A 21,636-nucleotide genomic window follows, 5' to 3' on the forward strand; every position below is an offset into this window, starting at 1 on the left:
TTTAAAAAAAAATTAAAAAAAAAAAAGAAAATACAATGACCATTAAAAATATGGAGTAATTTGCTCAGTGTTCTGCACCCTCTTCCCCACTCTCTCCACCCTCCTGCTAGACTGTAAGCTTCAGGAGGGTAGAAGCTGTACCTGGTTTGATCTCTACTGTATCCCCAGCACCAAGTACAGCATCTGGGACTTTTTGAATGCTCACATCACATTTGTTAATATCATAAGTTTTTAAGAGTCTCTGTGCATTGTGCTATGGCTTTCTCATATCTCCCTTTGCAGACATGAACTGTTCTTGGCAGACGCTGGTGGCCCCAGAAGCTCAAGCACAGGTGCATTGTCTAGGAAGGGAGCTTGCAGGTGGGAACCCAGCAGGGCCCTGGGTGTCCTTGGGCACTGACAGGGTCCCAACTGTGAACACCATCTGCTCCTGTGAAGGGTGTCTGACAGCATCCACAGCCCTGGACCTGGAAGGTGAGCACCTCCGAGACTGAATGTCAGGCTCCCATTCCCATCCTCCTGCCTACAGGGAGCCCATAGAAAGTCACTTTAACCGTGTGAATAGAAAGCACCAACATGTGTACCGCTTTGTAATTTACCAAGGGTTTTCCCACATATGATCTTATTTTATCCTTCTTCTGGCCCTTTAAGATGGGTATTTGCTAACCCTATTTTACAGAGAGGTTAAGTGATTTCCCCAAGGTCACACGGCTGGCAAGTGGCGGAACTGGGACTCACACCAAGTTTCTATTTACTACTATATTAAATGCAGTAGTGCTGTGTCATTTAAGGACCTTCAGAAGCAGTTTCTGAAATCTGAAATAGAAAGATAAGTAACATATATCCTCTGCCTTGAATGCAATTTATTCTATATGCCCCTGAAAGATTAGCCTCCCTAGACCACCATTATAACAGCGTCACTCCCCTACACACATATTCCATGTTCCTTATCACCTACCAAGTAGAATTCACTCTCCTTAGCTGCTGTTCAGTGCTCTAAACAGAAGCAGAGCTTGGGCACTTCACAGAAGTGAAGTGCCACTCTTCATCTGAATCCTTAGAGCACATGGTTTGTACCTTTTATGTGGCAGTAACTATCAGGTATCATGGGTACTTCTCATTGTTTTCCTTATAAGATCCTAGAAGGCTAGATGCATGAGGTCCTAGAAGGTTAGATACATGACTTACCCATTTCTGTAACCCCTATAGTGACTAGTATAGTTACACACAGTGGATATTTAATGAGTGCTTTGTAGACTGAATGAACTACCACCTCTCTAACCACTGTCTATGCATATACTACCCTTTGACATTTAGTTTTAAAAATTACTTGCATTATAACTCTATTTTATGTGTTTGGTTAACATAGTCTCCATCCTCTGTATACTCTGCTTCTGGTTTGACACAGACTCAATGAATACATAAATTCTTCGTTGAGTGTGGCAGACACTTGGAGAGATTGTGGAGACCACAGTTTTACCTGGCTGTGTAACCTTGGACAAATCGCTTTTACCCTCGGGACCTTATTTTGCCTCCCATCTATTCAATGGGGGCAGTAATCTCTGTTTTGCTTCTTTAATTCACAAGGTTGTTGGGAGGACAAATGAAGTAACAGATGTAGAAGTGCTTTGTCGACTATAAATCACCCAGACCTGTCATTTAGTTGCACCTGCTGCTTGACTGGGGCACACCTTTTATGGCCGGCAGCATCCCACCCAATTGCTCCTCTCTTTTGGCAACAACTTGACCGTCTGGAGTCCAGAGGGTCACAGGATGAGGAGAAAATAGCCTTACTTCCTGAATGGCGGGTGGAATTGATGCTGTGTTGTGATGGGTTTGGGGTGGGCAGGGACATTGCCATCTGAAAGGCTGCTGGAAGGGAAACACACTTGTCCACGCAGCCTCGGAAAGCCGGCCTGGTCCCAGCGCGTAGAAGTTACAGGGCATCAGCCAGTTTTCGGAAATGTCCCAGTCAGAGCGGCTGGACCGTGACTTGGGCTGCCTGAGGGGAGGTGGGGGACTCAGTGCTGCAGAGGCGAGGCCATCTACAGGCGCCACAGGAGAAGGCGCACGGGGTCCAGAGTGACGCCCACTACCCCAGCAGCCCCCTGCAGGAGTCGTCGGGGTCCGCCCATTGGCTTCCACTGGCGGGGAAGGTGGGCCTTGGGCCAGCTCGCTTCCTGATTGGTTAGCTGCGCGGATTGGCAAGTGCCCGCGTGCTGTGCACATCCTGAGGCCCGACATGGCGGAGGCGGGAAAAGAGCCTGCCGGCCTCGCGCTCCCGGGAGGAGGCGCGGCTCAGTGGCCTCTGCAGCGGTATGGCCGCTTCATGCCCTCGGGCCCCGGAGAGCCGCCGGGGCCTGGTCAGGACGCTGGGACAGCCTCTTCCCCCACGTGGAAGGTGAGGCCAGAGGGCAGGAAAGGCCGGGAGGGGCTCAACCCCCGGGGGGAGAGGGAAGACCGAGGCCAGCAGCCACACTGGGCTTAGTCCCCCGAATGCCACCCAGGCCGGAGGAGGGGACACCGCAGGACTGACAGGACTGGCTAGCCGACAGCTAACAGGACATATATACATAATCTCATAATTGGATCCAATACATTCTCAAAATAATTACGCAAGGCAGTAGTCCTCTGTTCAACAGATTATCGAGCAGCAGTTATGTGTTAGGCTTTATTCAGGGTGCTGGGGATATGTCAGTGAACAAGATAGAAATGGTCCCTACCCTCATTTATGTTTTCAGCTTAGTGGAGGACAAGTACTTATCCAAATAACTGTATAATTATTTAAAACAGTTCCACATCCCTTATGTGGAAGGGAAGGTTAAATAGAACATGACCAAGTTGTCATGCTACGGGCAGTCAAGCACTCACACAGAAGAAGGACTAAGTTTGAATCCTTGCTTTGCTACTGAATTTCTCTGACCTTGCTGGGGTTATTGATCCTCTCTGTACCTTTTTTTAACTTACTTTAAAATAGAGATAATAATAGTATCCACTTCCTAGGATTGTTGTGAGCAGTGAATAAGTTAATATATATAATATATATAAATTACTTCAAACAGTCCTGGTAAAATTATATAAGGGTTTGCTGTTATTATTTTTTGTTGTGGTGGTATGTACTTTAATGCCAAGAGTTGCTAGTCATTCTGTTCCTTTTGGTCTGGTTTGACTGTTGGATGTGGACCCTGAAGTTTTCGATTATGCCTGTGCATGTGTATGTTAGTGTGATTTGGGCAGCAGAGTGTGGAAGAGTAAAAGAACAAATATTTCAGGTAGCATTTGCAGCATGTGCAAAGGCCCTACACCTGGAAAACCTCAGCACGTGTAATGTACAGAGAAAAAGAATAAGGCCGGTGCTTAGAGAACAAAGGGAGTGATAGCATAAGGTGCGATTATCTGGAGAGGTAGACAGGTGCCTTGTGAACATTATCCTAAAGTTGGTTGGAAGCCACTGAAGGGTTTTAAGTAGAATTTTCATATTTGAAAGATCACTCTGGCTGAAGTCTGAAGACGGAGTTGAAGGGGAATATGAGTAGGTTCAGGAAGATCACTTAGAATGCTATTGTTGCAGGCAAGTGATGATAATGACTTCGACTAGAGTGGGGGTAGTTTGGAGAGGATGGCAGTGGGAATAGGGAAATTGGGCATATTAAAACTATATTTTGGAGGCCAAAATGATAGGACTTGGAGGTTGATTGGATATGGGAGGAAAGGACTTCTGGGCTTCTAGCAGGAGCAACTGGGTAGATGGTTGGGGAATGGAAAACATTGGAGGAGGAACAGTGAGAGAAAGATCCAAGGCTTCAGTGTCGGATGTATTGAGTTTAAATGTGTTTGTGAAACATTCAAGTGGAGATGCTGAATAGGTAGTTGGGTACACTGGTGTAGAAGAAAGATGTGGGCTGGAGATGAATGTGTCATCAGCATGAAGTTGAAATTTATAGTTATGAGATTGCATGAAATTCCAGGACTGAGTCCCAAGATGGCCCAACATTTGTAGGTTAGGTAGAGGGGACAGAGTCCCTAAACAAGATTGACAAGGGACAGGGAGTTGGGGAGGCACCCAGGAGAAATGTCCATCAAAGCTACAGAAAGTTATTTTAAGAGGGAGAGAACAGTGAACTTTGTTGAATGATGCTGCAAAGTGGAGAAAAATGATGACTAAGGGATGTCCATTGGGTTTAGCAACATGAAGGTCCTTATGGTCTTTACCAAGAGAAGTTTCAGTGGAGTGAAGTGGTGGAAGCCAGATGAGGTAGGCTGAAGGGTGACTGGTAGGTGAGGGAGCGGAACCACCATGGCTAGACAATTCTTTGAGAGGCTTGACTGTGGATGAGAGTAGAGATGGGGCATAATGAATTGTTCACCAAATTCTCGAATGTTAGAGCTAGGGGACTACTTAAAGTTTGAAATCAATATATCTAGAACCATAAAAAAAGGCGTTCAGTGCCTAGTTGTACTCTTCCAGAATGCTGTATCCTGAGAAATTATATAGGCTGCAAATGCAAAAAAGGATGAATAAAGTTAAATTGAAGGACGTCTGATCTACAATTGTGTCTTATAAAAAACTGGGGATGTTTGAGAAATATTTAATTTCTGAGTCTGCCCAACACGTTCCTTCATACTTTCTCTTACCACCGCTTCAAACCCTTTCTCCTAAGGCATCTTTGTTGGGTGCATTGGCTCAGATGCATATGGGTAACTCTCGGATTCTTATCCTGCAACCCAGAGGCCATGGACATTTGGCTATTGTAAGGAGTTCATTGTTATTACAGTTATTTCCCCCTTCTTTTTGCAAAGCTCTTCATAATTGCTTATGAGGAATGGCCCTTTTCAACAGTTTTCAAATGTTTGGCATAAAGCCACAGCTACAGTGACAAGAGATGAAGTTGGCTTTTGCAGTGCTTTTGAAAACTGAACATTTGTACCTTCCTTTGAATCTGTGCTGAAGCATCCTACCTGCTGTGATCAGTTTCAGCCTAGGTCTGTCATTTTTCTTTTTGGAAAATCGAAAGAGAAAACAAGATTTGTTCTATTTTATGTGCACTGTGACTATTGTGCAATAGTAATAATAAAAGATGAGCCATCTAAAGAACTGTACTAAGTCCCATGTGAATTTCTTATTTTAAAAATATATGGTACCTGCAGTAAAAAAAAAAAATATATGTGTTAGGTAAAGCATAAAAATATATTATTGTGGAAGATAGAGTCATTCTGGTCGTTTTTTCCCTAGGGAACTTTCAAGCTGAACCTTGGTTTAAACTACTTTGAGTTTTTTTCATTTTTTTCTGAAATTATAGGAAGAACTGATCTGATATTGTTCTATATAGTTATTTAATTACAGAGATTTTGTCACAATGACCACATGCTAGTGGCCACAAAAATGTTGACTCGAGAAAATATGGATAGTGTAAATCTTCTAAGACTTGAAATCCTGGTTGAAAGGGGAGGTCAAGTCTGAGACATAAATATATATAGAACATCTAATATATCTATATCTTCTGATTTATTTGTCTGAACTGAATTATTATGAAAAGTAACTATCTGGAGGTAAGTTAATCAACAGTTTGGAAGCAAATAAGCTTTTTATAATACTGTAAAAAAAGGGGCACCTGGGTGGCTCAGTCGTTAAGCGTCTGCCTTCGGCTCAGGTCATGATCCCGGGGTCCTGGGATCGAGCCCTGCATCGGGCTTCCTGCTCGGTGGGAAGCCTGCTTGTCTCTCTCCCACTCCCCCTGCTTGTGTTCCCTCTCTCACTGTGTCTCTTTCTCTGTTAAATAAAATCTTTAAAAAAAAAAAATACTGTAAAAAAAAATCAACAGTTTAGAACTATGCTACTCAGACTTCATAGTGCATAGAAATCACATGGGGATTCTGTTTTATTTATTTTTTATTTTATTTTTTTTAAAGATTTTATTTATTTGACAGAGAGAGACAGCGAGAGAAGGAACACAAGCAGGGGGAGTGGGAGAGGGAGAAGCAGGCTTCCCGCGGAGCAGGGAGCCCGATGCGGGGCTCGATCCCAGGACCCTGGGATCATGACCTGAGCGGAAGGCAGACGCTTAACGACTGAGCCACCCAGGCGCCCCGGGGATTCTGTTTTAATGCAAATTCCGACTCAGTAGGTCTGGTATGCGGAATAAAATTCTGTAGTTCTAGCAAATTTACAGGTGATGCTGATGCTGCTGGTTCTAGAACCACACTTGGAGAGGCAAGGGTTTTGAAGACCTTGCATGAAATGGGCAGCCGTACAGTAAAATTAATAAAATGACTTCATGGACTTATGAAGTAAGGCAATCAGATTCATAATGAATATGCAAATGTCTTGTTAATAGGGTTAATATTTAAGCCATCTGTCATTTAAGTGGAATGAGCAAATGAAATACAAACTTGAACTTGGTTTTAATTCCTTACATCTGTTAGCCCAAGCCTTTCTGTAAAGATTATCATAATAACAGATTGGTCCATTTTGTGTATTTTATATCTGAATACAATTTAGCCTACTAATTTGAGAATGATTTTGAAAGGTGATGTTAAATTGTAGGTTGCTTTTAAGTTAAAGTTTTACCCTGTTTTTCAGATTCCAGGATTTCTTAGACATGCCCTAATTGGTTGAACCTGACAATTTCTTATTTTTTCCTTTCAAAGGGAAAAAAATCAACCTTTAATTTTTATAGGAGGACTTAAAATAATTGCCCTACTTAGAAATTAAGAAATAGAATATGAAGTTTGTACTTGAGATGAACTTCTAAATGCAGATTCAACATAAGATATACTTCAGGTCCTCTCAACAGTATCCTTTTTTTCATTGTATTCCTAGTGCCTGCATATTAACTAGCATATGATTGCTTGTTGCTCAGTGAATGTTTGAGTGTGTACTAACTTTTTAAAATTTTCCTTATGATAATGTGATAATTATGGCATGATAGTTACTATTTATTAGGTATTTACTGTATTTCTTACAGAAGTCCTATGAAGCAAATACTGTTGTACTGTTTTATGGATAGGTAAACTAAAACTCAAGAGAGGTTCAGTGGCTTGCCCAGGAACACAGGGATAAATTAAGAATAAAGAATTTATTCAGAGCCTGGTTTTCCTGCCTCTAAAGGTTGTGCTTTTAACCACCTATGCTGTTTGTCTTCAAAGTGTTAATATTTCATATAGGGAATAGCACTTCAATTATGTAGATGAGGGATTTTGAGATTAACACACAGAGTGTAAATGATAAAAATGACAGTTTTTTTTTAAGGAAAATTTAAGATTTAGTAAAACCCCAAGAAAATGATTTTTAAAAAAGTAAAATAGTAGTTCTTTACATGTCTGGTAATTTTTGATTGGATGCCTGATGTGAATTTTGCCCTGTTGGATGCAGGATATTTTTGTATTCCTATAAATATTCTTGAATTTTCTGGGATAAGTTATCTGGAAACAGTTTGATCCTTTCAAGTCTTGCTTTTAAGCTTTGTCAGGTGGGACCAGAGCAACATTTGACCTAGGGCTAATTTTTTTCTCACTCCTGAGGTAAAACTCTTCAGGGTATTCTACCCAATGCCCTGTAAATTATGAGGGTTTTCACCCTAGCTGATGAGAACAGGCACTATTCCCTGCCCTATGTGAGGTCTTGGGATTGTTCCCTTAAATCTTTTCAAGTGGTTCTTTGCCCAGCCTCACATACATATATTCCAAAGAGTTGAGGAATCTCTGCAGGTGTTGGGAGTTTTCTCTCTGGTATTCTGTCCTGTGAACTGGAGCCACACTGTCCTCCCTGGACTCAGAGCTCTAGCCCCTCAACTCAAGGAAACGTCACCCTGTGCTTCCTGGGCTCCTCCTCTTGGTACTTTGGCCTGGAAACTTTCTCCAAGAAGTAATCTAGGGCAGTCGTAAGGCTCACCTTCATTTTTCATTATGTCTCAGGAATCATGGTTTTTATTACCTGATATCCAGTGTCTTGAAAACTTGTTTCCTTTAATTTTTTCTGTTTTTTAGTTGTTTGAGGCATTTTCCACTTCAGTTCATCAGTTCAACAAAATATTATTAAATTGTCTCCTGGCGACTTAGCATTTAGTTAGGCACTAGAGAGGCTATGGAACTCTCCTTGTGTTTCATCACAGTCTTAAAATATTGGAGCACTCAAGCACAGGATTACAAGAACGGGTAGGGCCTGATCATAGAGCAGTGTTTCCCAAGGTGTAATGGGCTGACTGCTTTCAACAGTCTCTTGGGGTGCTTGTTGAAAATGCAGTATCATGGTTCCTGCGCTAGACCTAATGAATCAATCTCTGGGGGGTGACACTCTAGTTATGTTTAAGTATTACAGTCCATCCTCGTGCCCCAATTCTGAAGGAAAGGTGGGGAAGAAGGAATAGTTGACAAAGTAATACTGATACTATATAGCTCTTTACAATTTGTGTTTTCATCAACCTCTTCCAATTTAATTCTCACCACTCTTTAGATCTATCTTACTACCATTTTATAGAAGAAGCTGAGGCCTGCCTAGGTTAAATGGCTTGCCAAAGGTTTATGTAGGAAGTAGAACTAATTCTAAAACTCAGGTCTTCTTCAAGCCAGTCCTCATTGTGCTGTACACTACCACTTCCTACAGTGGTATTTTCTCTTATGTCACTGCGACTTATTCTTTCATGCAGCTTCTTTTGTTTTTTTTTGAAGAGTTAACAGGTTATATTTTGTATTAGGATTCATATTGACTCTGAGTAACAGAAAATATAAAATAACAGTGGATTAAATAAGGTGAAAGTTTATTATTCTCCACATAAAAGTGCAGGGCTGGTATGACACTCCACAGTGTCAGGAACTGAGGAACCTTCTGTTTTGTTCCTCTGCGTGGCCATGGTCTAATAGTCCAAGATAGAAGTGATATCCTCGACAGCTTGGTGGAGGAAGGAATCAAGAAGTAACAGAAGGAGATATACCTGCTGTCTCTTAAGGAAGATTTCCCATAAGTGCCACATGGTACTACCTCCTTCAGCACAGTGGCCAGAACTTAGAGCTGTGGCCATCCTAACTGCATGGACAGCTGCCATAAGTAGTCTGTAGTCCACAAGATCATGTGTCCAGCTAAAACCCAGCAGTTCTGTTACCATATAGAAAGGAAAATGGGTATTGGAGAATAGCTAGAAGTCTGCCACACTCTTTTCTCTTCTGAATCTGGAGACTGCTAAGAAATGAATTTTTATTCTTGGGGTCCCTGGCTGGAACTCAGGAGCATTTTCTTTCTTGCTTTCTTTCTTTCTTTCTTTTTTTTAAAGATTTTATTTATTTGAGAGAGAGTGAGCGATAGAGAGAGGGAGAGAGAGGGAACACAAGCAGAGGAAGGGGCAGTGGGAGAGGGAGAAGCAGACTCCCCACCGAGCAGGGAGCCTGATGCTGGGCTCCATCCCAGGGCTGTGGGATCATGACCTGAGCTGAAGGCAGACTGAGCCACCCAGGCGCCCCTCAAGGGCATTCTCTAAAAAAATAGCAATAACCAAAATATCCTGTTATTTAGTGCATAATTATAATATGGCCATAGATGTATATATTACTTGTGGGGTTTTTTTGTTTTGTTTTGTTTTTGGTCTGGGTGTTATGCTCTTGTGATTGTGTTTATTATTGTTACTGTTAACACTTAGCATTTCTATGAAACAGCAGAAACAAAATACTGAATTTTACAGTTTGGTAAGAGGTATGTAGCAGAATCACTTTCATTAGCATAAATATATTCTACTAGTTTGTTGAGATAATTTATGAGTCACTTTAGTTACCAAGAGGGAAGCAGCTGATAGCCTACTTAGCAATCTTGCATGTTTTTCATATTTCATAATGCATAAATCCCTTAGGACCGATATATAGAGCTGTGACACTTTCTGAGGGGTCTTAAAGGCAGGGTAAAAAAAACCCTTAATCAAGTGCATAATTTGTCACATTTGAAGAGTAACACTGTTTTAACCTTTCATCTAAGATATAAGTACCTTTGAAATACTTTTCTGTATTTTCATATATTTCTTTAAATTTTTTCTGTTTAACTTTATTTTTTATTTTATTTTATTTTTATTATTATTTTTTTAAATTTTTTATTCTTATGTTAATCCCCATACATTACATCATTAGTTTTAGATGTAGTGTTCCATGATTCATTGTTTGTGCATAACACCCAGTGCTCCATGCAGAATGTGCCCTCCTCAATACCCACCACCAGGCTAACCCATCCTCCCACCCCCCCACCCCTCTAGAACCCTCAGTTTGTTTTTCAGAGTCCATCGTCTCTCATGGTTCGTCTATTTTATTTTTTTTTATTTTTTTTTATTTATTTTTTTTTTTTAAAGATTTTATTTATTTATTTGAGAGAGAGAGAATGAGAGAGAGCACATGAGAGGGGGGAGGGTCAGAGGGAGAAGCAGACTCCCCGCCGAGCAGGGAGCCCGACGCGGGACTCGATCCAGGGACTCCAGGATCATGGCCCGAGCCGAAGGCAGTCGCCCAACCAACTGAGCCACCCAGGCGCCCTATTTTATTTTTTTTAGAGAGGGAGACGGGAGGGTGGGATAGAGGGAGGGGGTGGGGAGAGAGTATCTTAAGCAGGCTCCACACCCAGCACAGAGCCCAATACGGGGCTCTATACAGCAACCCATGAGATCATAACCTGAGCTGAAATCAAGAGTTGGTCGCTTAACTGACTGAGCCACCCAGGCACCCCCTTTTCTTTTTTCTTTTTTTAACTTTAGATTAGTGTTATAGTACAGTCTTGCCCAGATATATGCATGTAAAATATTAGAAGACTCTGATTTAACCAGTGTATAAGCTGTGCCTGAAAACCCCAACTTGTAATATAGGCAAGTTCTATATTTCAATGTGTCCTACATATTGATGTTGAAATACCACAATAGAGGTCAGTTTGATGTAAATCTTTTTCACTCCATTTTATTGAGATATAATTGACATATAACATTAACTTTTAGATGTATAACATAATGATTTCAAATATGTATATATTGTGAAATGATTACCATGATAAGTTTAGTTAATATCCATAAGTTTACATAGTCACAAATTTTTTTCCTTGTGATGAGAACTTTTTAAAGATTTTATTTATTTGAGAGAGAGACAGAGCATGAGCGGGGGGAGGGGCAGAGGGAGAGGGACAAGCAGACTCCCCTCTGAACATGGAGCTCTTCACAGGGCTTGACGGAGGGCCAGGGGGAGGTTGGATCCCAGGACCCTGAGATCATGACCTGAGTGGACTGAACCCCCCAGGTGCCCTAGTGATGAGAACTTTAAAGATCTGTCCCCAGCAGGTTTCAAATATACAATACAGTATTGTTAGCTATAGCCATCATATTGTATATTAATATCCTCAGAACTTATAAGTGGAAGCTTGTACATTTTGACCATGTTCAAGTATTTTGCCCACCACCCATCTCTATTCTCTACCAATCCGTTCTCTGCTTCTATGAGTTTGGCTTTTTTTTAGGTTTCACATGTAGGTAACATCATCCAGTATTTGTCTTTCGGTGTCTGGCTTATTTCACTTAGTATAATGCCCTCAAGGTTCATCCGTATTTTCTCAAATGGCAGGATTTCCTTCTTTTTGTGGCTGAATAATACTCTATCATGTGTATATATGTCTGAAATTATCTTTATTCTTTCATTTCCAAGTCTTGGCTATTATAAACAATGCTGCAGTGAACAAGGAGGTGCATATATCTCTTCAAGATAGTGATTTCGAGTCCTTCAGTTATATACCTAGAAGTGGATTTGCTGGATCATGTGGTATTTCTTTGAATTTTTTTTTTTTTGAGGAACCTCTATACAGTTTTCCTTTGTGGTTGTACCAATTTATATTCTCACCAACAGCATACAAGTATTCCCTTTCTCTATATCCGTGCCAGCACGTGTTATCTCTTGTCTTTTTGATAATAGTCATTCTAACACATGTGAGGTGATAACTCGTGATTTTTCATTTATATTTCCCTGATGATTAGTGAGACTGAGCACCATAAGATGTACCTTTTGAACAACTTTGGGAAAATGTCTTTTCAGGTCCTTTGCCCATTAAAAAATTGGATTATTTGCTTTTTTGCTATTGAGTTATATGAGTTGCTTATATATTTTGGATTTTAACCCCTTGTTAGATATGTGGTTTGCAAATATTTTCTCCCATTCCATGGTTGTCTTTTCATTTAATTAATCATTTCTTTTTCTGTGCAGAAACTTGTTAGTTTGATGTAGCCCACTTATTTATTTTTGCTTTTGTTGCTTGTGCTTTAAGTGTCATATCCAAAAAATCATTACCTAGACTAGTGTCAAAGAGCTTTTTCCTTGTGTTTTCTTCTAGAAGTTTTATGGTTTCAGGTCCTACATTTTTCTTCAGTCTCCTTTGAGTTAATTTTTATGAGTGATGTAAAATGGGGGACTAGTTTCATTTTTTTGCATGTGAATTTCAGTTTCCCCAGCACTGTTTATTGAAGAGACTGTCTTTTTTCCATTGAGTATTCTTGGCTCCCTTGTCAAATATTAGTTGACTGTATATGCATGGGTTTATTTCTGGGTTCTCTATTCTGTTCCATTGGTCTGTGTGTCTGTTTTTATGCCAATACCATACATACTTTTTTTTTATGACCTAAATCTTAAGCCACATTTAGGTTAAGAACTAGAAAGAAGAGAAGATATGAATATGATAAACGTTTTCTCTGACACCTTAAAATTAATATCTTTTTCTGTGATGACTTGGTCATTAGAGATAACATTTTTCTTTGAGCTTTCCATATTGTGCTAATGTGAACATTCCAGTAAAATGCTAAATCATTAAAAATATTTCCCAAGAACCAGAAATAAGTAATTTTTTTTCTCAAGTGCCTAGATTATATTAGGCATTATGATATTTGGAATTTGTGGAGTTAGGACACTGCATGTAGTATCCTTGTCCTTCACAGTAAGCTAAATACCTTTACTTAATCATGCTTATACCTAGTTAATGAAGAAAATGGAAGCCCCTTGTAAAACTTTTTGTTACAAAGAAATTAAAACATAATCAAAGATACATAAAATAATATAGTAAACCCACATGTATGTGTCACCAGCTTCAATAGTCATCAGCTCATGACCAGTCTGGTTTCATCTATATTCTATCCATGTCCACTGTGTTATTTTGAAGGAAATCTCAAGTAGCATACCATTTATCAATTATTTCAGTTATCTCTAAAAGGTAAGGACTTAAAAAAAATCATAATACCATTTTTGCCCTAAAAAGTTCCTTAATATTATCAAATATTCTAATAGTTTCTTAAATGTCATAATTCTCTGTCAGCAGGACCATCCATTGTGATTGGTATATCTTTTAATTTTTACGTTTTCTTTGTTATGTTTCCCTGACCCACCTCTCTCCCTTCCTTGCAATTTGTTGAAAAACAAAAACAGAAAACAGGTTCTACAGAGTTTCTGACTGTGGATTTTGCTGACTGCATCTCTGTGGTGCAGTTAATATGATCCTTTGGTCTCTGTATTTCTTGTGAATTGATAGTTGAAGCTAGAAGTGTGATCAAGTTCAGGTTGGGTTTTTTTGTTTTTGTTTTTTCGGCAAGAGTACTTAAAGGGGGTTTGGTTTTCTTTCTGTTGGAAGTATGTGGTACCTGTTTATTTATCTTCGTGATGTTGCAGTTATAGAGCCTAGAGCCGTTAATTAGGAGTTGCAAAAGGTGATATCCTAATTTTATCATTTTTTCTTCATTTATTATTTGGAATAGAAAAATACTTCATATTCTTTATAGACGTAAAGAAAAAGTTCTTCATATAGGCTAGAGTTTATGTGGTGATTGGTTTGTGTAGGAGAGGTAGGATATATGCTTAATTCTTTGCCTTCATTTACCACTTAAAATTTTTTTTTAGAATCCCCTAGTGCTAGAGAGTGACTTTTTTATTTTTAAGGCTGGAAACTTTTAAGGTCTTCGTCTATCCTTTCAATTCAGAATTTTTTCAGGATGTGTCTAGTATGTTGATTTCCTTCCACCCCCCGACCATCAATGCCTGGAACTTGAACCCCCGTGTCTTCTGTTTCATGCCTTTCTGCAATCATGGGATAGTTCCTGTTTGTTGAATTATTGCCTTTCCTCAGTCTCTTTCTCCCTCTCCACTTTAGCTGTTATCATTAACATTTGTTCTGAATCTGAATCTTTGCTCCACATTTATCTTATCTTACACACATGAGTTCTTCCTCTTTGTAGTTTTGCTCTGTGTTTCTAAATATTTCCATTTGCTTTTTCAGACCATTAATTTGGTTTCAACAATGTCCATCTAGTTCTTCAATTAAGCTATTGAGTTTTTTCTTAGTTTTTATATTTATAAGGCATATATTTAGCTCTAAGACTCTGCTTAAGTGTTCTTAATTATATATATTATAATTATGTATGTGTGTATATATTTGTTTGTTTGTTCAGGCTGTTGTGCATCTCCTTGGACGGTTTTGTTCCACTAGGAGCCACCTATTCTGGGTTTTCTGTTTGTTCTTCATTACTTTAGCCTACTGGGTATATTGTTATTTTCCTCTGTCTAACTTACGCTTCTTTTTACCCTTGTGGCTCAAGTCCAAGAGTCCTTGTGCTCTTGTTAAGTGGTAAATGTTGGGAGGTACATGAGTCTCAGCCTTCTGGGCCTTCTGTAAAGGAGTAGGAAGGACTCAGCTAAGTAAGTTGCCCATCTCCATTGTGACTTCTTAGAGGCTGGGAGACCAGTAGGAATTTCAGAATACACAGGCTGGTATTGCTCTTTTTCTTGGGGGTCTACCAGTTTCTGCTAGTGAGGTTCTTTCCCAAGAACTGGGACATTCCTATCTTTGTCCTAGGGCTCTTTGCTCAGAGGAGGGCCTCCTTTCTCTTGGGGGTGGAGAAATTATGCCACCTCTTTTTATCTGGATCCTAAGACCTCAGCCCATCCTTCTGGCCCATTTGGATGCTGATGTTTAGCAACTGCTCAAGGAGAGGTAATTGGTATTTGGTTTGGATTTGGGAAGGGAGGACTGCAGGGATGCAAACTACCGTTTTCCCTAACCTCCTTGGAAGTCTCTAATTAGACATTTTCAGAGTGTATGAGCACACTATAAAAATCTTTTAGATGAAGGATTGCAACAAATACCTGAAAAATAGTAAGTATTGAATTCCCAGATATCTGGTTAACCCTCTAATGCCTTCAAGTCTTTGCTCAAGCCTCACCTTCTCAGTATGCCTACCCAGACCACCCCGTTTATATTATAATTTTCATGCCCTGTCTTCACACTCCTGCTCCCCTTACCCTGCTTTGTTTCCCTACCTTCCGTACTTTCCTACATACTAGATTATTTATTTATTTATTATGTTTACTTATTACTTACTTACTTATTATTATGTTAAATGATGTGCCTAGAGCATTTGACACCCAGAATAGATAACTTTTTAACACTCTACTCCCCTAAATGATGACATTATTTTCACAAAATTTCCACAAATGAAACTATTCATTTATTATGTAGATAGTAAACTCCTTTATTTAGCTTCACTATTATAATTCATAGCAGTAAAATAAATAATAAAAGGGAAATACACACTATAGTATAAGGCAGGAGAAAAGCACAACTCTTTAGCCAATTGTTTTTACATCTAGTTAACTTCTGAACTTTGATTCTTTGCTTAGAGGCTGATATTTTATGTAATTAATTACCCACAAACTAACAAGTGATTAAAAAACCTGAATTGCCAATGGTACAATTTAGGCAACTAATGATAAAATTACTGTTTTATTCTCTTTTTTGTTCTTTAGTTTGAAACAATAATTTTAAAATAATGTTAAAGGTACTGTTCAAGTTCAGTAAAATATTTTGAGTGTGAACTAAAATTTGCACTTAAAAACATTCCATCTTGTTGCTTGTGCTCTTGTTTCATTGTTTAAAATTTTAAACACAAATAGGGGCACCTGGGTGGCTCAGTCATTAAGCGTCTGCCTTCGGCTCAGGTCGTGATCCCAGGGTCCTGGGATCGAGCCCCGCATCGAGTCCTGCATCGGGCTCCCCGCTCCGCGGGAAGCCTGCTTCTCCCTCTCCCACTCCCTCAGCTTGTGTTGCCTCTCTCGCTGTGTCTCTCTCTGTCAAATAAAGAAAAAAAAAAAATAATAAAATAAAATAAAATTTTAAACACAAATATAAATACCAACAAGTCCTATAAAATGACAGCATTGGAGTAACTCAAATCTGTTTGTCTTTACAATCCCTATGCTATCATGGTTTATTTTGAATCTAGTTTAAATGCAGAAGAATGTAGTACCGCAGGCTTGGAGTGAACTGCATCCTAAGAAAGGGTTGGAGACAAGAACTTTACATTAAGCAAACTTGAAGTATGTCAAATCTTTGTGGGCTATTCTTGAAACAAATGTATGTGGTTAAGTATACATATATGTGGGCCAATGTTATAATTGGGAATTTCCCAAATGAATGTTTAAAAAAAGTTTATTAAAGAATAAATAATAAAAATCTGATAATTTGAAGCTTACAATGTTTTATTCAAACTTACCAGTAACTGTAGCAGTTGTTTAGAATTAAGATCAACAAAAGACTTTTTCAGGGAGAGGTAGTTTATCAGTGACATTGGTTAGAATTGTGGGCATATGGTGGTAGTAAAAATCAGATTGCTTGTTAGTCTGTTTAACTATTGAATATAAATTCTCAACAAAGCATTCCCTTATTGCCTGAACCAGGGTTGACTGCTCTCAACATCCCACCCTTAGAGTGCCACTAGTTATATTTGTTTACTGTATTCTATACTCTTGCCCTACATCCTATCCCCCATTAGCTCCATGAGGGCAGCTAATATTTTGTTCAATTATGTATTCCATCTAAAAAAAAATGCTTGGCATCTAGTAGGTGCTCAATAAATATTTGTTGAATGAACAAATGAATGAATGCAGCTCAAGGTCAGGGATATTCCTTTCTATGTTTTTTTCCTTTCCCAAATATTTATAAGAAAAAACACTATATAAGTGGGTACTTGGTTAATGTTAACTGACTGAAATGCTTGATATGTGGTGTCTTTAATCTGTACAAGAGAATTTAGAATTTTGATTATTGCTGCTGTAACCAATTGCCACAAACTTAGTGGCTTAAGACAACTCAAACTTAGTAGCTTATAGTTCTGGCAGTCAGAAGCCTGAAAGAGGTCTTAATAGGGCTAAAATCAAGGTGTCAGCAGGGCTGCATTCCTTCCGGAGTCTCTGGGGGAGAATGTTTGTTGCCTGTTCAGCCTCTAGAGGCTGCCTGAATTCCTTGCCTTGTACTACTGCCTTCTGTCTTCAGAGCAGTCACATTTCCTTCTCTGGTTCTTCTGCCTCCCTCTTTCCCTTGTAAGAACCCTTGTGATTATATTGGGCTCACCTGGATAATCCAGGATACTCTCCCATCTCAAGATCCTTAACCTGAATTACCTCTGCAAAGTCCCCTTTGCCACGTAAGATACATCCACAGGTTCCAGGGTTTAGGACATGGAAATCTGTGAGGGACCATTATTCTGCCTACCTCAGCATCTTACCAATACTAAGTGTTCCTATCCATGGACAAAATATCTCTCTCCATATATTTATGTGACCTTAAATTTCTGTCAATTATCAGTGTGCAGATCTTTCACTTTTTTGTCATATTTATCCCTAAGTCTTTCATATTTTTGATGCTGTTATAAATTTTGATATTTTTAAAATTTCAAATTCTAATCATTCTTTACTAGTTTGTATAAATTTAGTTTTCATTTATTGCTCTTGTATCCTCCAACCTTTCTAAAATTCATTTATTCTAGGAAAATCAGTTGGATTTTCTACATAAATGATCATGTTGTCTGAATTAAGATGGTTTTACTTCTTTCTTTCTTTTATTTCTTTTTCTTGCCTGATTACAATGGTTAGAACCTCCAGGATAATGTTGATAGGAGTGGTGAGAGCTAACATTGTTGTCTTGTTCTTTATCTTAGAGAGAAAGCTTTCAGTCTTTCCTGCTAACCATAGGTTTTTTATAGATGCCCTTCATCAGCTCGAGGAAGTTCCTTCTATTCCTGGTTTGCTGAGTTTATAAATCAGCAATGGATGTTGGTTTTTGTCAAATGCTTTTTCTATATTTTCTCATTATTGAGGTGATTATATGGTTTTCTTTTTTAGAATATTAACATGGTGGATTATATTCAGTTCAGAATACTTCCTAATTTCTCTTTTAATTTCTTATTTACCCATGGGTTATTTAGAAGTGTATTACTTCATTTCAAAATACTTGGGGATTTTTTTTCAGAGATCTGTCTGTTACTGATTTCTAATTTAATTTTAATTTTAAGAGAACATACTTAAACATTTACTAAGACTTGTTTTATGTCTCAGAATTTTGTCTATCTTGGTAAATGCTCTGTATATACTTGAGAAGAATGTGTATTTTGCTGGTATTGGGTGAAGTGTTCTATAAATGTCAATGAGGTTATGTTGGTTGATACTGTTGTTCAAATCTGTACATTTACTGATTTTCCATGTACTTGCTCTATCAATTATTGAGAGAGGGGTATTGACATCTCTGACTATAATTGTGGATTTGTCTATTTCCTCCTACAGTTCTATCAATTATTGCTTCATGTATTTTTAAGCTCTATCTTTGGGGACAGAAATGTTTAGGATAATTATGTCTCTTGATTAACCTACCCCTTTATCACTATGAAATGACCTTCTTTATACCTTTTGATACTCTTGCCTAATGTTCATATAGATACTACAACATTTTTTTGACTAGTATTCGCATGGTATATATTTTTCCCAGTCTTTTGTTTTTAACCTGTTCATATTTTTATATTTAAAATGCATTTCTTATAGGCAGCATATAGTCAGTTGCACCTTATCTTTTTGTTCTATTGTCAGATTGCCTTTTATTGGGGGTATTTAAGCCATTTACACTTAATGCAATCATTGATAGCGTTGGGCATAAAGTCTATAATTTTACTATTTGTTTTGTATTTGTCCCATCTGTTCTTTGTTCCCTATTTATTCTTATTCTGCCTTTCAGAGTAAGTGAGTATTGTTTATAATTCCATTTATCAATTACCTTTTAAAGAAGATAGGTAAACAGATAACAAGTAAATATAAAGTAACAAAAGTGGAAAGAACTATGGAGGAAAGCAAACCTGGAAAAAGGAATAGGAGCAATCTGGTTTGGGTAATCAGAGGGATTGGTGGCAGGTTTTAGTAGGATGGTCAGGAAGGTGTTACCTGAAAAGATGACATTTAAGCAAAGACCTGAAGAAAATGAAGGAGTGAGTCATGTGAATCTAAGAGAAGAGAGTTTCAGATAAAACAGGATTAATAAAAGCCCTGAGGTTTGTCATGAATTTGCCTCGTGGGTTCAAGGAGCAGCAAGGAGGCCATGTGGATGGAGCAGAGTACACAAGGGGGTAATGAGAGCAGAGGGGCAATGGAGGCTGAGTTGTGGAGTGCTTTGCATGAGTTTCTGAATGAGATGCTGGGCTTTGAGCTGGAAATGATATGATCTAATTTAGGTTTAAAAGATCACTCTAGGAGCGCCTGGGTGCCTCAGTCGTTAGGCGTCTGCCTTCAGCTTGGGTCATGATCCCAGAGTCCTGGGATCGAGCCCCACATCGGGCTCCCTGCTTGGCGGGGAGCCTGCTTCTCCCCTCCCTCGCTCCCCCCGCTTGTGTTCCTGCTCTCGCTATCTCTCTCTCTGTCAAATAAATAAATAAAATCTTAAAAAAAAAAAAAAAGATCACTCTAGCTACTATATTGAGAATAAACTGTGTGGGGAGGGGAGCAAGAACACAAAGGGAAAGCCAGTGAGGAGGTTATCATGATAATCCAAGCAGAGATGATAACTTAGATCATACCTGTGAGAAATGGTTAGATTCTGAGTATTTTGAAGGTAGACATGAAGGATGTGCTAATGGATTGGATATGGGTATGAGGGAAGGAGAGGGTTCAATGATTCCACAGCTGGCCTAAGGAAATGGAAAGACAGAAGTATGTTCTCTGATGTGGAAACTGTGGGAGTCAAATGCCTACAACAGCCTGGCATATGGTGGGTGCTTTGTATTGGGAAAGGCAGGCTTGTTCATGCAGTCTTTCAGCCCCTTTTGGCCACAACCGTAAGAATGGGCCTGAAGCCCAGAACACTTCCTTTACGTAGAGATAGAGTCCTCAGAGCCTGTGCTCCTTTGTTCTGCTTATGTATCATACGGCACCTGGCCAGCCCCACTGCTGTGTCTGTCCCATTGGGGGAGGGAATGGGGTCCTTCTGCTGCAGCACAAGAGTGGGGAGCACAGGCCAACTGCTCTGTGTGGCTGCCAAGAGGGACCTGCTCTCTCCCATGCAGGGGCAACTAACCACTACTGATTCCAATCTTACTCTCTTTCTTCCCTATGTGAGTAAAGTGCTGTTCATTCAGTGCTTGACTGTGTTGTGTTTTCCACAGTGACTCCAGTACCAAGATGCAGTGGGCAGAAATGTTTGGATTTCTACTCCTAGTGATAGGCAACAGATGTCACTTGCTCGAGACTTTGTAAATAGTGAAGGATTAAATGAATGAATGGGAACGTTTGGACTTCAAGTTAGGGGCTGTTAATTTTTTTTTTTTTTTTTTAAAGATTTTATTTATTTATTTGAGAGAGCGAGAATGAGAGAGAGTACATGAGAGGGGGGAGGGTCAGAGAGAGAAGCAGGCTCCTCGCCGAGCAGGGAGCCCGATGCGGGACTCGATCCCGGGACTCCAGGATCATGACCTGAGCCGAAGGCAGTCGCTTAACCAACTGAGCCACCCAGGCGCCCCTAGGGGCTGTTAATTTTGAAATGACTATTGGGCCTTTAAGTGGAAATCATGAGTGGGCAATTAGATGTAGCAGTTTGGAGACTTTGGAGAGCAGAGGAGAAGTCTGCTGGGATTCTCATGGAAGTCATTAGTTACCACTTGAAAAAAATTATAAAATAATTTGGAAAGAATTGGTGTCTTCATAATGAGTGTTTCTAGCCAACAAAAGACATATATAAAAATGTTCATAACAACATTATTTGTGGTCGACCTAAACTGGACAACATTATTCATCAACAAAAGAATGAAATAGTAAATTGTGGTGTCGTCGTAGAACGGTATTCTATAGTACTGAAAACCAATGAACTTAGGTATGTGCAACAACACTGATGAAGCCAGACAGAAAATAATTCTTTCTATATGATTCCATTCATACGAATAAAGCTAAACTATGGTGTTAGAAGTCAGGCTACCTTAGGGGGAGGAGAGAGCAAGTAGTGACTGGGAGATAGCACTAGGGTACCTTCTGGAAGGCTGGCAGGGTTTTCTCTTACTTCACCTGGGTGGTGATTATTATGCGTTTGTTTTATCATCGTTCATTGAATTGTACATTTAAGTGTTGGATACTTTTTGGGATATTTTTGGGATATATAGTACATTCCTAAAAAAAATAAACTGTCATGTTAACATATTGCCTCTCAAAGAATTTGTTGACCAGGCTCTAGTTTTGAAAGCTGTGTTTGACTCCTAGCTATCCTTGTGATTTTAAGTGGTCATGAAGCATTCAAGATAATCCCTTTAAACTGTGGCAGGAAGAATAGCATACAAATAACTGAGTTCCTAATGC

The 21,636-nt window shown here is 39.2% G+C and overlaps 1 protein-coding gene across 2 annotated transcripts in view; it reads left to right on the forward strand.

The window, feature by feature from the left end:
* The first annotated feature begins 2,242 nt into the window (after positions 1 to 2,242).
* REC114 (REC114 meiotic recombination protein) overlaps positions 2,243 to 21,636 on the forward strand; it is a 108,869-nt gene continuing 89,475 nt past the window's right edge. For both annotated transcript variants that reach the window (XM_021694037.1, XM_021694038.1), the window contains exon 1: positions 2,243 to 2,401. In XM_021694037.1, the coding sequence (XP_021549712.1) occupies positions 2,243 to 2,401 (159 nt within the window). The remainder of the gene's footprint in view (positions 2,402 to 21,636) is intronic.

Source organism: Neomonachus schauinslandi, chromosome 9 (assembly GCF_002201575.2).
Source record: "Neomonachus schauinslandi chromosome 9, ASM220157v2, whole genome shotgun sequence".
Lineage (NCBI taxonomy): Eukaryota > Metazoa > Chordata > Mammalia > Carnivora > Phocidae > Neomonachus > Neomonachus schauinslandi.